Source organism: Mugil cephalus, chromosome 3 (assembly GCF_022458985.1).
Source record: "Mugil cephalus isolate CIBA_MC_2020 chromosome 3, CIBA_Mcephalus_1.1, whole genome shotgun sequence".
Taxonomy (NCBI): domain Eukaryota; kingdom Metazoa; phylum Chordata; class Actinopteri; order Mugiliformes; family Mugilidae; genus Mugil; species Mugil cephalus.
In genome coordinates, this window is record NC_061772.1 from 28,558,328 (window position 1) to 28,575,083 (window position 16,756).

At 42.5% G+C, this 16,756-nt stretch overlaps 1 protein-coding gene across 1 annotated transcript in view; it reads right to left on the bottom strand.

Annotated features, from left to right (window-relative positions):
* Positions 1–1,191: 1,191 nt before the first annotated feature.
* Positions 1,192–16,756, bottom strand: part of adamtsl5 (ADAMTS like 5) — a 39,484-nt gene continuing 23,919 nt past the window's right edge. The window contains exons 7-14 of the mRNA XM_047580779.1: positions 15,280–15,329; positions 14,288–14,442; positions 8,836–8,922; positions 7,372–7,535; positions 5,529–5,754; positions 3,410–3,526; positions 2,307–2,378; positions 1,192–2,233 (exon numbers count right to left, since the gene is read on the bottom strand). Of these exons, the coding sequence (XP_047436735.1) occupies positions 1,893–2,233; positions 2,307–2,378; positions 3,410–3,526; positions 5,529–5,754; positions 7,372–7,535; positions 8,836–8,922; positions 14,288–14,442; positions 15,280–15,329 (1,212 nt within the window). The 3' untranslated portion in view covers positions 1,192–1,892. The remainder of the gene's footprint in view (positions 2,234–2,306; positions 2,379–3,409; positions 3,527–5,528; positions 5,755–7,371; positions 7,536–8,835; positions 8,923–14,287; positions 14,443–15,279; positions 15,330–16,756) is intronic.

The window sequence follows — 16,756 nt, forward strand, 5'->3', positions numbered from 1 at the left end:
TGAAGGTAGAAAAACAAAGATGAACCAAAGCTGGAATCAATGAGGACAGAAGACGTGGAGACGTCTTGGTTCATCTTCAAATAAAGATTTATGATAAACATTTTGTCAGTAAAGGTCAAAGGTGATACTTGAACACATATGTGAATTCTTGTAGTGTCGTTTTTAGATTTTATCCTGACATTGAATCTATCCCTCACACAGAAGCAGCTTTATTAATGAAAGTGTCCAGATCATCAGGATGAGGATGATACATGATTCCAGTTTGAACTAATTCCTCTTGTTTAGTTCTGGGTATAAACACAGACGCATGTTTGTCTTGTTGGTTATGTTGCTGAATTGGTTTTTGGACAGTTCTCTGACACAGAATTAACAGGATTATGATCAGAGAAGTTAAATTATAACTTTTAGTTAATGTTTCAGGTTTGTTAGTAAATATGAAACCAGTTAGTGTGTTGGAGCTTTGTTCTAGGTGGGATTTATCTGTTTTTCCTCTTGGATTTGTCCCATGAGTCCACATTAAAGTAAGTAAACGCTCACTACTGTGATTGTAAATCTAGATGTTGTGTTACCAGACTCATGTTCTGATAAGATCTGATGTCAGGCTGTTGTGTTGGAACAATCAGAATCAGTTATTTCAGCCATTTTTCCAGCTCTTTGTCAAATTTCCATCGATGCACAGATCATGTCTGCGATGTTCCTCCACAGGAGCAGAAGCAGTGAAGAGACAGGACCAGATCTACTGAAGGTCACGTGTATAAAAACGTGTGCAAACTCACTGAATAAGATTTACAAACTGATTTACTAACAGCGCGAACCAAGCGTGGCTTCTTTCAGAGCTGCATCCAGTTACTTTACCTCCATGAATATGAAATATGGGGAGTTTACAAGCATTTTTTCTTGTGCTGGGAGGAGAAAAGGCAAATATATGAATTTAGCACATGCAAAGCGACTGAAAGCAACGTTGCTCATAGAGACTGTGTCTATATTTAACACGTCTCTGTTTGTCCTGTGTGTAATTGTGCACACGTGGCTGTTATTGTAGCATCTAAACATCAGCCCATGAAACACATTCTTCTTTTATTCGGTGAACATCCAAACGGATCAGATGTATCCAATAAATAACTCGCGTGTTTGAGCTCATCGTGGTAAGAATTATATTCAGATGTTTTTTTTTTTTTTGCTTTAACTCCATCATGTGTCTCTTCAGCTGACACCTGATGTAACGGTGAAAACCAGCAGCGCATGAAAAACACTCATTTACATGCGTCTGTCATTTACGCAACCAGTCTTAGTAAATCTCTGACAAACCACCGCTCCAGCCCACACGCAAAATTCTAGATTGCACACGCAATTTGGGATCTTCTAGATTCGTCCCATAATTTAATCAGTAGCTCGGTTTTAAATCCCCCCCAGGAAAACAAATCTCTTACACCTGATGTCTTGGGTGGCGCAGACAGTTGCTGCCGTAATAAACCCACAGCTTCTAAATTATGGAGTCAGCTTGTTTTTGTGACAGTGTGTCTATGTAGGAAAACATTTAGGTGGATTTTTCTTTTACCTTAACACACAAAAATACGATACAAAAAAAATAAAGGCAAAAAAAAAAAGGCTGTTTCAGTCCTTGTTCTTCTCTTTGGTATGTGTTTAAAGGTGGACACACGCGTCCACCTAAAGTGCTCTATATGGTACAGTAAGCTGGTCAGGCTTTTAAATAAATGTCTTTTTCTTTTTGGTTTCTGAACGTGTTTCAGTCGAGGCTGGAGGAAACTCTCTAAACGATCCGGTGCCACGATCAAAGTCATCAGGCTCTGATGTCTGATGTGAAGCCTTGTGAGTGAATGAATGAGTGAATGAATGAATGAATGAATGAATGAGGCTTCGCTCTGCGCCTCTCACGCTCGTCCCCTCAGCTCCGCCGGACGCTTGGGTCCCCGGTTGCTGCAGAGCCTTTCGAGCGGCCGCAGCTGCTCGTCCTCCCTGGGCCGGTAAGGCACCACGTAGCTGTCCTCCTCCAGCAGGATGCGGTTCAGCGTGTGCTCGTAGTTGATGTGGCGACGCACCATGAAGACGTACTGCTTCCCCACGTCCAGGTGAGGGCAGTCGCAGACGTTGGGCACCCACAGGAACTCCCTGTGCTCCAGGCGGAAGCGGTTCCGGTAGGTGTGGATCATCTGGACGTCGTAGCGCGTCTCCTCGCCCCTGTACAGCTTCCCCAGGACTCGGGCCCGGAAAACTAAACAGGAAACAGACGCATTTCAATTCTCGTGTCACATGCTTCTGATAAAACAGCAATTGTTCTGTCTTACCAAAGTCCTTCTGACAGTACTGTCTCTGGCGTTCGCGCCGGCCTTTTACTCGCTGGCATTTCCCACAGTGCCCTGCAGGATGAACACATGTGTTCACATGATATTATCGTCTCATTAACAGACGCCTCGGCTGAAGAAGGAGATGTTATGTTACAGACGGCAGCACGTGATAAGGTGAGGTGAGGTTTAAGGAGCAAATAGCAAAGTAGGGACGTTTCTTTCCAGAGAATTAAACAACAAACTGTTAATATGAAATCCATGTTTTAAGGAGCAATAATTCACCTCTGCATACATTTTAAATGCACTCATTAGTATGAAGGAAAAACTGTCCAAAATACCAGTGAGAACTGATAAGAAAAACAGAGAAGGAACTAATGACTGAAGGAAAACGGAAAAATCATGCAGAAAAACACAAAAAGAATCCAGGTCAGACACTCAAATGGGTTTGAAAAACAACAAAACAATAAAAGTCATGAATTAGTGACTCCAGCTCGTTGAATTAAAGACGTTTTACTTTTTCAAACCCAATTTTTCTGCAGGATTTTTCCATTTCCCTTTAATTAATTCCCTTTCCAGTGCACCACTGGTTTGAGAGACACCAGCAGACATTTAGTTATATATTTAAGTGAGGACCTTTCACATATTGACAGATGTTGGCGATAACACTTTTAGATCAGTTAATGGTGGAAATAAGACATTTATTTCATCATAGCACATCCCCCCATAGAGTTACACTGTAAAATCTTCCCTCTGATGCAGCAAACATGGCGCCATGATTAAAGTTGGACAGACTCTCTCTAATATACGACTCTGGTTCTGACCATCTGCTGAAAGATTTCTTGTTCTTGTTGTGGCTGAATCTTTATAAATGTGGGTTCTCGCGCCTAAATCACTGCACACTGGAATGTTTTCCCCTGCTAGACCCGACATCCAGAGACATGCAGCCTGATCTGATCTTTCAACAGCAAAGCAAGCAATCAAATTTCTGCACCGCATCTAATGTTCGTTGGTTAGTTGGGTTTAGCTGGTCGGGGTGAGGGTGGGGGTGAGGGTGGGGGTGAGGGTGGGGGTGGGGGTGGGGGTGAGGGTGGGGGTGAACGTACTTCCAGGTGAGGGCTGAGGGAGGAGGTTCCTGTGGTTCTCCTCCCGCTCCAGACGAGGCAGGATGGGCTGGTGGTCGTGGTGAGGAGACTGTCTCGGAGGCTTCACCGGCCTTAACACTAGAAGACACAAAGAAGATTTATTTTTTATCATTTTACACCATTTTACACTTTCATTGCATGAAAATAATTCATTTTGCATGGTAAAAAGATACGCGCATACAGTTCCTTGTGTTTTAAACAAATGTCATCTTGACCTCACTGTGTTCTGCCCCGACGTGCACGGCCTCAAAAGTCCACATTGTTGCCTAACAAACACTCTTCTGGCAACTTTGGCAAAGAAATCCACTCAGGGCTAAACGTTTCCAGAGAGGCTACTTAGATTTATTACACCGCTGGATGGAGTCCGACAGAAGGCATAAGTCCCGGGGCCGCGTGCAGATCCTCATGTGAATACGAGGATTCTGGGAGACACTGGGGCACATGTGCAGTGCAGGTTTATCACCAGAGACAAACCAGCTGCATTCCTCTGCAGCAGCAGCAGCAGCAGGAGGAACCAGGTCAGCCTGCAGATAAACTATTTTAAATGACCTGAAGATGGATCTGTTTCAAACCCGCTGTACGACACGCGGTACAAGTGTTTTCACTCACGGTGCCTGAATGGATCCTCTCAGGTCTGTGTGGTCTCACTGTGCAGAGCCACTGTCACGTCTTATCATCCTCATCACAACGTGACCGAGGACACGCGAGAAGCTGTGTCCTCGGTTTATCTGAAACCATGTTGGTAGAAAAATCCGGACTATATTCTAAATGCAGCTGCAGAAAATAGAGTGAATTCATATGCATGTGCAGAATTTATCTTTGCACAGCAGTAAACGGCTCAATCACCACCAGAAGAGAACATCATGAATGTAGGAACACAACCCAAGAAAATCAAAGAGAAGCGTCTTTTTAAACCTACTGAGACTTTGTTTCATGCTGCCTCTCATCTCAGTGATAATGTTTAGTTTACATGTGACCTATAATTTCTTCTGCAACCAGGCTGTGCAAGGTGTGTTGTTTTTCTGGAAACAAAAGTTAACTAAAAATTTAAAAAAAAAGACATGAACCTAAACTGTCTGTGAAGTTTCTGAGCCATGACATCATCTAAAAATATGTGGCATAATGGCCAGAATCTAATAAACACGACAATAATATAACACAGAAACGTCGTCTTTGATCAAAATGCCCAGAAAACTCAACAGTTTCATGACAACTGAGCCCTGGATCTTTAGACATACTTAAAAGCTCTTAATGGTAAAAGTAATGTTGTTTCATACTTTTATTGGATCTTTGTGAATCTTCTCAAATCTGCAGAGATCTTCACCCTTTGCTCTCTTTTAAACAGCTGATGTGGCCCACGTTTAATTCATTAATTGATTAATTGGTCCCGTTACCAATTAGATGTAGTCGTTCTTTATTACTACTTAACTACTTGGATCTCCTAATATAAAAAAGTGTGTAGTAGTGTAAGGCCTCTGTCCTTGTTAGAAACTGGAATTTTACTTTAACGGACGTGTTTCTGAAACTGTCTCTTCACCTTCAACGTTTTTGACAAAATAAATAGAAGCTTCTCGCTGTGCGTTGGACATTCAGACTGAAAATAGAACATCTTAAAAGACAGTGGAGGGGCATCGCGTCAGGGACTGATGATAAAACAATATGCGAGCACTGGTTTAAGTGACTGTTTGTGTTTGGAGGCTTTGGAAACACCGTTACACTTCACTGTGGTTCATAATACAGGGTTTTATAACTCTGGACGGAGACCAAGTGATGCCTGTTAGAGTGTGGTCGAATGACACTGGTTTATATCGGAGCAAAAGTTAAGTCAAGTGCAACTTGTGTTTTTTTTTCTTTCCTCCAGAAGCCTGGGGCTGCACAGAGCACAGTGGCCTCTTTGAAACCAATGACACGGTCGCGTTTGATGCATCTCTGCTTAAACTCGGCCTGAGGCTTCTTCCAAACATCAATGGAGACGTGACTGACAAAGTTAGAACTCATTAACTGCTTTTAAACTCCATAGATGCTTTTCATCTATGGATGCACTTCAGGGTGATTAGATGAAGCTGGGGGCGGGTCTTACTCCAGAGCGGTCGGGTGGTGCTGGGGGGAGGCTGGGTGGTGGTTCTGCTGCTGCTGGTGCTGGTGGTGGTGGTGGTGGATGGAGTGGTGGGTTGTTCCCAGGGGAGGTAGCTGGCAGTGTGGTGAGGCTGACGCAGGGGGCTCCTCCGCCCGTGGTACAGGTCGTACTGGTCCGGAGGAAGCCAGTACTCGTACTCGATCCCTGGGTTTTTGTCCGTCGCTAGAACCTGAACACAAGAAATAAAACATAAAAGAAACATTTACAGTCTTTTATTTGATCCCAGTTCAAGACCTTTAACGTCTGTCACCTCCTATGTTGGATAAACCTTATTTCTCAGAGGCTATTTGAGGATTCGTGTCACCTAATTATGGTATGAATGAAAGTTAAACTGGAAGAATGTGATCAGTCTGAGTCGTTGGCGCTGCAGAAACACTTTTACAGAGAAACTTTTCCTTCACTTTAGGTCAACAACAACAGTCTCTAGTCCGGCATCCACTAAATTCCATTAAATAAAATGGAAGTTGATCTATTTATAAAGAGTAAACTCAGGATGCTTCCTCAGCCCAGAAGCCCCAGAAAAAGCACTAAGAACTTTGGACATTCCTGTTTTTTAGCTAGTAGCAGATCTTCTAGTGTGATTGATGAAGAATGAACTTTTAATCGCAAATATTTAGTTCGTTGTTTAGTTTTTAAGACGTGACCCGAAGCAAATGAGAGGTCGAACACTATCAGAAGTTTTGGATACGGTCCAATATGAAGAACACACAACGTGTATTAAAGGTTCCTTCTGCTGCGTTTACATGTCATAGTCGGTTTAGCATCAAAACCATGACCAGACCAACCTACAAGGCTTCACTTCTCACTTGTATCAGATTCTTATACGGAAATAAGTATATAAAGTGGAAAATAAATTAATTTTATTTATTTATGCAACAATAAACTTGAACTTTTTGGACAAAAATCTGATGAAATGAAGATGGAACTGACCACATTGTTAATGCAGTAGTATTTTCTTGCACATAACGAGGCTTTGGACATGAACATTCCCATCTTCCCAGGTTTTTGCAGAATTGGTCCTGGTGTCCATCACGTGTATTTTGTCCTTGTGCTCTTATAAAGTAACTAAATAAAACATGGGATTGACCAGATCCACATAAAGGAAATAAATGAAATCAACACTTGCTTATTTAAAAATATAAGATAATTATGAAGTTCTCCCAAGATTGTGGTTAACCCCAGAGTGTTTTCATTAGGGTTTGATTACGGGCTAAGAAATGAGTCCAAGTCCCCCGTGAAGACATCATGATGGATATTATATTCATTGCTATTATGTAGAAGGCATCGGAAAAGAAAAAGGGAACCATTGTTTCACAAATCAGAGACTCGTGTTCTTGCGGCGCTGCAATAGTTAGCAGCTGTTTCTCTGCAGAGCCAGGCCTGAAATACTGGTTGAGGTCCTGAATGAACATTATTTACTTGAACCTGGTGTTTTTTCTCGATGGTAACAATAAGCAGAAAACCTTCAGTCCTTCTTATAGCACAAACATGGCCTCAGTTAAGTGTGCATGGTTTTAATATATAAGAAAATACAGGTACATCATCTGCAAACAATTTAACTTTATGACAGGTTTATGATGACGACAAAATTAACAAAAGCTGTTGCATGTTAGCAAAACTTTAGCTCCTGAGATTTTGCTTTTAATTACAAGCAGATTGTAGGTGAATCAAACAGCCTGTCACCAAATCACTGTCAGAAAATAATCACAGGTTCCTTCAGTTCTCTCCTGTGAAGGTTCAAACTGATGACGGCTGCAGATGTTTTCTGATCTTTAGGGACTCTTACCATCAGGTGGAGGTCTTCCTTGGTCGGTCCTGGCACCTCGAAGCTCTCCCAGGTGTCTGCAGAGCGCCGGTACAGCAGCTTGGTCCCGGCCACGTTATACTCGCCCGGAACGCTGATTTTCCAGTTGCCGTTGATCACAAACTGGGAGCGACCGTTCTGCAGGGCTGCAGGAGGAAGAGAACGGGCCGGATAGAAGTTACTGGTTACACAGAATTGACATTTATGTGGATGATGATTGGTTGGCCTGGCTTGTAGATATACACCAATCAGCCACAACATTATGACCACTGACAGGAGAAGTAACACATTGTGACAATTCAGTGTTCTGCTGGGAAACTTCTGAACCTGGTATTCATTCAAGTGGATGTTACTTAGACATGTAGCACCCACCTAGACCAGACCAGACACCCCCCACACAATAGCACTGACCCCATCCCCAGCAGGATGCAACCACAAAAACTCTGCAGGAACAACAAAACTGACCTGGCCTCCAGATTCAAACTGATCAAGTATCTGTGGGATGATCCACAGAGGTCCCGCCCCTCAAAGGCCCCCCCACTAACAACACAGGACACCCTCGGAAGGCCCATGTCCATTCCCTGATGAGTCACAATAGTTTTGGAGGCACCTACACAACACTAGAGAGGTGGTCATAATGTTATGGCTGATCAGTGTAACTGCCACTTTAAAAAAAAAAAGAAGCACTTTAGATAAAAAGATCAGGCAGCTAATAAAATACAATAAAAGGAAATCAAAGAACTAGCAAAACAAAAAGGTAATAAAACGGATCATAAATCCACCACTCAACTAAATTTATTGTTATTGGAGCCGATAACAGAAAATAGGCCGGGGGAAGAAGATCGGAGTGGGTGTAAGGTTGTGTTGCGTCTTCAGAACGCGGCTCTAAATTTTACTGATAGACCAGGAAAGAAATTCAAGAGCTGGACACAGCGACTGGTTCCCGTAAGCAACCTGGCAGCGATGTTCTGAACCAACGATGGTAACAATTTAAAAATCCACACAACCACCGAGTCGAGTTAAGGTAAAAAAAGAAGAATATTCCAGCTGGCTCCATCACGGCAGCTGTCCGTCCTGAGAGCAGGGAGAGGGATTTTCCATGACATGCGATGGAAACAAGTACTTTCACCTGTCTGGCCCCAGTGGTCAGATAAAGCCCTTATGAGTGTCCCTTTTCAAAACCACAGTATGTGCCATTTATTTCAGAGCGGCCTGTTTTATTCTGGCCTCATAAACAAGGTTGAGAATAGATGCCCTTGGTTGTTGTGTTGCCTGGAAAACACACAGCGGGTGCAGAGACCAGACGGGAGTACTGAGACCCTCCTGTTTCTAGGGGAAGTCCATAAATTTGTTTTTAATGTGGTTGTTTTACTCTGACGTGATGATTAATATGATTCTTCTGTATTAACTTGAAGCTAAAGCACAGCCAGATGTTCTGAATCTTACCGAGATAATTCCTGCTGTTATCGGTGACTCGGATGTGAGTGGCTCCGGCTGGTATCATGGCCACCTCGTTGTATCCGAAAGGCCCCCCTGAAACAAAAACAGAGACGGGGAGTCGTGAGTTTGGATTTTAACGTCAGTTTCCTTTATCTTTAACTGCTTCGCATGATTAAAGGAAAAAGTCTGTTTCTGCTTTTTTTACGATCCAGGGACACGAGAGATGCTCTGAAAGCAACTTTAATACGAAGTGAAACGAGGCCAAGAAGAGAAAAAGCCTCTCGTGTGCTTATTTTGAGTCTAAATGAAGCGGAGCATTAAGAGTGGGTCAGACTAATCCCTGGAGAGTGTCCGTTACGTTGCAGAGATCATTCTGGGTTCACCTGTGAGACAGTGTTTATATTCATGTGGTCCAAAATAAAGAACATGTTCCCTCCAGTGAGTTCACGCCGTATTAACTACTCACAGGGAACACGACCGTGACCAGACTAACCTACTAAGGATCGACATTTTTGACCCAGATCAGCCAGAAATTAACCACAACTCTGGAGCTGGTTTCAGTTGTTTTATTTAAATCAGTGGTTCCCAAACTGGCGTCTGGGTCCCACATGGGCTGCACCAAAACCTGTCTGATCTTAGTTCAACATCAGTTTTCACCTGTTACATGTACAATATTCAGGGACTAAAGTATCTCCAGCACCATGTTGGATCTCCAGCGTGTGGTATTGAATCAACATTTAGAAGAAAAAAAACTTGTTGATGTGCAATATTGTCAGGAATGAGAGTAATGCAGCTTTCCCTCTCCAAACTAACATCACTGATGCTGCATTCAAAACGACTCGGGGAAAAAAAAATGAGCTTCGAGTTGTGAAACTCAGAAATTACTGCTTTCAAAATAATAAAAAAAATACCTTCTGCACATATTTTAATGTTCAGCAAATGGTGACGATAAATCAAACTTATTTATTTCTCCCCAGAGTTAACCTCCTAACTGCAAACAAACTTCATTTGTTAGTTTTATGCAACAGTAAACTTTGCTTTGGTTTTAGGGGGCGGTTTTCTAGTCCTGGTCCTTGTTGCTCTGAAGATGCTCATGTGACGTTACTGATCGGTTTATCAGGCTGGGAGACGTTGCATCGATCCAAAGTATCGATAGAATCAATACCACAGTGGTATCGGTATCAGATCGATACTTATGTGATGGAATCGATACTTCAGTTTCAGTTTTTCTAATCTAGGTTCAGTATTAACTGTCATTACTGCTCCTCTTCCTCTGTTTGGTGCTATTTTACAGCTTTAGACCAAATATTATTATTATTATTTATTATGCTATTTTTGTTATACTTTTGACCTTGTTACATTTGTGATATTGTTATATTTCTATAGTAATATATTGTTGATCTTGTTATTTTTTGACCTAAATAAAAACTATTTTTATTTGTCGACAATTTCTGTCCTGTGTTTTGTGATTATAATCATGAAATAAAAACAAAATCATTCGAGCATCACGATTATTATTATTTTTTTGAATGTTTTTTAAAATTTGGTTATTGATGATGCAAACATGAAACTAGTTTCTTTTCTACGTCAAAAGTATCGGTATCAGTATCGGCAATACCCTGTATTTACTTACTTGGTACCGGATCGATACCAAATTTTGCAGCATCGCCCAGATCATGATCTGAATATCTCTTCTTCTGTTGCACTTGTGCATTAAATCTATCTCTTGCAGCCTCTGATGAACCACTTTAAAACGGCAGATTTCAGGCTCTACTATGATCTGACTGCAAGAAATCACAGCAATTACAGAAATTACAGCAAGGTTGCAAAATACTGCACCGCTCATATGGTTTGCGTATAGTTACAGAGTTTGTACAGTTAAGTTCACGTTCATTGTGTTTTACTTCACTGGACGGCTGGTTATAAAACTAAACTGTCCTCATTTTACACCCTGGACATGTCTGAGACACTGACCTGTTTACCTTGAATGAACCTGGTGGACGACATTAAACCGCTAAGTGCCAGATAAGGGACAAATGAGTCATGATTAACTTCAGAATTCAAGATAATCAAAGCTAATGCCTTTTATCAGGTATCAGAAAAGGACATATGAATCCTTTAAAGATTAAATACACTGATAAGGAAGCAGGTATCACCAGTATTTATTTTATTACACATTCTACAATAAAAGGTTTGGGTTACCCACTAATGTTCCTGTAAGAAGCCTCCACCAGTTGCTTAGAACTGCTACGTGGATGTAACGTCTCGAAGAAACGAGTCCAGTTGCCCTTGTTTCAGCTTGTTCTGGAAATACCATGTCATTAAACCCCTTCTTATATCTTCTTAGTGGAACATTTTTGACTTGTCTTTGCAGGCTACACACTTGGTATCAATTCCAGCTTGTTAGCTTGAAGTTACAGCCAATACACACGCATATATATATATATGCATGTATACAGAATATATACTGTGCTGCAGAACTTTTCTAAAATGGGATCATTTGTAGTATCTCTGGATTCACATGAATGTACCTACAGGGTAACACACGTCAGCATCAGGTGGTGAAACAGCTTCATGAAACCCTAAACCTCCAGATGCACTTGTTCTTAAAATGAAACGTTGCTACTGTGGCTCAGCACTTTTAGAGCTATGAACTTTATCCAAGACTAATCTCTAAACCGCCATTTATCAGCAGTCAGTTAGTGATCATCGATCGGTATCACTGTGTTTATCTGAGGCAGGTTGTGCTTCGCATCACGTCGCCGTCGTGATGGTTTTATTATCTGTCATTACCCAAGAATCAGCCTCCTCGATGTCAGCAATGTTTAACTGAGATAGATGGTTTAAAACCGTCGGCTCACGGGCACAAAGAGATGAATGACATTTATGAACGAGCCGAAATCGCAAACCATTCATTGCAGAGTGATATTTCACCCGTGAGCCAAACCAGGCCGAGGCAGGGACAGCTCTATGGTCCTCCCGCTGCTCCGCGCTGAAAAGCAGCTGCATCCATCACAGCCTCTGAAGGCCGTGTAACGTCGGTTGCTCCTGCTTACCCGTGTCACGGAGAAACTATGCGCAAGGTTCATCGGCAGGGCTGCAGCTACATGAAGATGTAGGGTCGTGACGGAGGAAGTGTCAGAGTCACAGACAGACGGCGATGAGCTTGAGGCCACATGACCTCGGGAGGAGCGCTGCCCTCCGCCTGCTCCACCTCCGCTGGGAAACACAGCTGCAAGGAGGAGAGGAAAAAACCTCTCCCCAAGGCCGCGGAGGCGCCCAAACAAAGCGGCCATTATCAGCCTGTTTTCTCCTTCGCTCAATCTGAGCCATTACGCCTCTTACGGTACTTTATCTGTCAGCTCTGCTCGGCCTGCACGCTGAGCCGTGTGAAGAGGCCGCTGTTAGAAACGAGGCCGGGGCCAAGACGCCACAACAGAGGTTGTTCTGTTTGTCTGTGCACATGTGCGTCCACGACGTGTTGCAGCTCGGTGCGTTTCTCAAATCATCCTCGACATTTGTAAAACAAAAGTGCATTACTCAAAACAATTTGTACAAACGGCAAAAGGATTTCCAGAAAAAGAACAGCCTCCTGCTCAAAATCCTTAGTTCATCTCTTAAAAATAAATATGAACAGGTCACTGCCTTCAGAATGACAAGTCCTGGTGTCATCGTGTACAGATAACACAGTCAAATTAGTCATGTTGTATAACAGTGGACTCTGGAGGGATGTGACCTAAGAAAGAAAAGAAAAAACTAAAGTAGAAATGTGAACATGGGGCAGTCTCCTTAAGGAGATCTGCTGTTTTTGCCCACCCACCTTTGTGTATTATTGTTTATCATTGTTGTTGTTTGCACTTCCGACGTACATTCATAAAGACGAAGCAGTAAACAGTTAAAAGATGTGCAGAAAAGATCAAAAAGCTTAAAGGACTCATAAGCAGCCCCCCCCTCTTAAACCTATAAATATTATGCTTAACACCCCCCCACCACCACCTCATGTCCCACCTCCACACGCACACATAAAAACACACACATGCACATCTTCATGTCATACACGTAGATATATCACAATGTAGCATTAAACAATACTTACATAACTAATGGAAAGAAACACAATAATAGTATAATATGCACTGACGTCACTGCTGCCCGAGGCCACGCCCCCCTGAGCGGCAAGAACACGGTGAAACCGGGAATAATGTGGATTATCAGATCAAATTAAGGACTATCAGGCTCCACGATGATCCGTATAAAGTAGTATGGATTTGGAAAAGTGGATTAGTCTCAGTTTCAGTTAGTTTCAGGTCATTTCAGTTCTGATAAATATAGCTGAATAAAAGATGCTAACGCTAAGAGCTTCACTGAGAAGTAATTCCAGTTGTTTTAAACTAATGCTGCTAATCTCAAACTCAACTGTCGCTCAGTGGCCGTAACCACGGAGACGTGGCTGGCTGTGACGTCACAGGCATAACCCTCTATACAAAGGTGACTAAGAACATCTGTAGGGATTTATTGAGCTTGGTCTTAAACGTATTTAAAGAGTTTTCATTTCATTCCAAATATCATTGATAGACAAAGGGGAATTTAGCAGCAGAGGTTCTACAGAAAGGAATGTGTAAATCATTCTTTTCTTCTAGTAAGATGTGCAGGATAATGAGAGTTAGACTCAAAGTAACTTTGAAACAAAAAGGTAGAGATGCAGGACGGCAAATGCCTTTGTACATGTAACTGTTTAAATAATAGTGTAGTTTGAAGTAATAAAGAAGAGTTTGTGGCAATTCTTGTCAGTAATCCATATACATATTTTCTGCCAGAGGGTTCTCTTGTTAAGAAGTTATTCATAGGGCTGGACGATACTGGGTATCGATCCAATACCAAGTAAATACAGGACTAGTATCGCAGATACAGTTAAGATAAGATAATACCTTATTGATCTCCATAGGGGATACTGGTGATACTTTTACTGAATAACTAAACACAGGACAAATATTTTAGTCAAATAAACCTGCTTCCATTAACTCATTACAATATAAAACAATTTAACAGAAGAAAAATGAAATAATTCCCCTTTTACTACACACAATTGTTTTAGAAAAAAAGTGCAAAATAAAAAAATTGTGTAATTGTCTTTTCTTCCAAGCACTGATTCCATTTCAATAACAGCATCAGTTCCAGTTGTGTGACACTGATTCTAGGATCTGAGTATCAAACTCTGTCCATATCCACCTTTTACAACAGGTGAGGATGGAGAAGCTCCACACACTTGGAGAGAAGCTGCATGAACTCTGTGAGGAGGAATTTACTGCTAGTATCGATTCGATAGCGATACTAGCCTTGGTGTCGACACGATCGATATTTACATTGATATGCCCTGGTCTACTTATTTGCATTTAGTCTTGATGTGAACTGAGCAGTGAACTGAGCAGTGAACTGAGCAGTGAACTGAGCAGTGAACTGAGCAGGGAGCTGAGCAGGGAGCTGAGCAGGGAGCTGAGCAGGGAGCTGAGCAGTGAACTGAGCAGGGAGCTGAGCAGGGAGCTGAGCAGGGAGCTGAGCAGTGAACTGAGCAGGGAGCTGAGCAGGGAGCTGAGCAGGGAGCTGAGCAGGGAGCTGAGCAGGGAGCGGAGACGCTGATAAAAGTAACACAAACTTTAAAAACATCTCTTCCAGCCACATCTAAAGCACATGTATACATATAAAAGTGCAATTAATCCGCGCCAAATAATGAGTCATGCAATAGCTCACGATTAAATATTTTGATCTTTTTCTTGAGCCCCAGTAAATACATGTCAATATTGATACTTGGATCTCTCTACCATCTGAAGGTTTAGTTTGCTTACTTTCAGTTTACACTACATTTCAAAGCAAACGGAGTCGAGACGAGCAGTCTGGTTTAACGCGCTCATCGTCCAGAGTGCGTCCTAACCTGTTCTTCTTCTTTTCTGATGCAATATACCGTGTGTGGGCAAAACCATGGGAAACTTTGCAGACTTCCTTGCATCACATTAGTCTGTGAAGGTACCTCTGAGGGTAGAAAAGGTTTCGGTGGCATCGAGCCAGAATGGCCCCGGAGAACTTTATGTTCTTCCTCCTCCTCCTCCTTCCTGAAATCTTAACCACTGTAATTTTGGACCCGTTGTTGGCTGATGTTCCTCCTGGACGGCAGCCAAGTGCTTTTCTTTGGCTAAACTGTTACCATGGTTAATCTTCACTTTATCAGTGAGCAATAAGCTTGAATGACACTTGAGTGGGAAAACACAAAAGGGGACCTGGGCAGATTCATCTCAGTGATGTTTGTGTGTGTGTCGGTTGTGGGGTTTGTCTGTTCTGGCTGCCAGTACAGTTCTTCGAGTGGATGATAATGCTGATGCTGTGTGCTGTGGTGGTGTGTGGTCTTGATGTGGGAGGCGTGTGATGTTGTGCCACTCCTAGCGCAGCAGGTGGTGCATGGGGTCCTCCTGCTGCTTCGAGCCCAGGACGGAGTCACAGCCGGGGGTCTGTACGACACACAGATGTGCACAGCTGTTCAGGGAACGACAGTTTCATCTGGTTCAAGGTCTCGTTTCACACGTTTGTCCAAGTTGAGAAGCTTCTAACCTTTTTCTTTTTAGCCATACAGTCGCCGGGGCCTCAACTCAATTCTCTTCTCTTATTTGCTCTCCTCTGTCATTTCCCCTCTCTCACAAACATTTACTTTCCAGAAAAACAGCGCCTCGGGGCCTCGAGGAGGGGATCGGAGGGCCGTGTCTGTAAACGTTAAAATGCCAAAGCGGAGAGCGTGCGGGACGGGCCGGATGGTTTATGGCGTGTGGAGGATCTCGTTGCTAGTGGCTCGCTCTGGTCTGCAACTCTCTGCAGAGGAGGCCAATCAACGCGGCGGTTTCTCAGGCAAGAGAGCAACAACCTAGGGAACTTATAATCAGTCCCTGAAGCCCCTTAAAAGCAAAACACTCTGCAGCATCTGGGTGTGCAGCAGGAAATGAAGCCTCTGGGAGAGGGGCTGCAGGACACCGCAAACTCACAAGCACACAGGAAATATAACCAGAGAGTACAAAGTTATTCTTTCACTGCACAGGACTTGGGGTTAACTGTATTATTTATGGAATAACTTCAGTTGAACTAAATCTGGTGACAACAAAAAATCAAGTTAAAGACTTTAGATAAATTAGAAACTGCCTGACAACATCTTAGAACCCTTTATGAACAACTCATACATCCACAGGACCCAAAGTCACAAGTCACAACTGTGTTGAAGGCACAAGGGAAACCTACACAATATTAGGAAGGTGGTCATAATGTTATGCCTGATTGGTGTATGATCACATCAGAATATCATAATATGAGCCTGCTCGCTAACACTTACTAGAGTCTTGGACTGATGAGCTGGACACATATTGAAGACATTCCCTCGGCTCTAATAACTTTTTCCACAAACATCTGAAGATTTTATAAAAGAAAGTCACAGAGGTCACAGTCTATTTGATCGCCATAATCTAAACCTGTAAGAAGACTCCTTTATTTACAGTTTAATTAGTACCAAGATAATCCTCAGAATGAAACTTCGTGAATTTGCAGCACATTTTTCCACACCAGTGAAATATTACTATATAGCTTTTGTTGAAATATAATTATGTTGTTCTTTGACCAGACGCCTCAAAATCAGAGAATTATAAAACGGGCTTAAACGGAAAAATATAATATAATTTTGCAGCGTTAATGAAAAACGTTCTGAGCGACACACACACATGCAGAAATGTGTTGTGCAGCCTGATCCTAATTTGAGACCTGCAGTCCTCCAGACCAGCTGTTTCCTGGTGCACTGACCCCGGCCGGTCCAAGCTTACGGGCCATAAATCCACTTATTTACACTACGTCCCACATGTAAGCATGAACAAACACACGCACACACACGTATGTAAACACA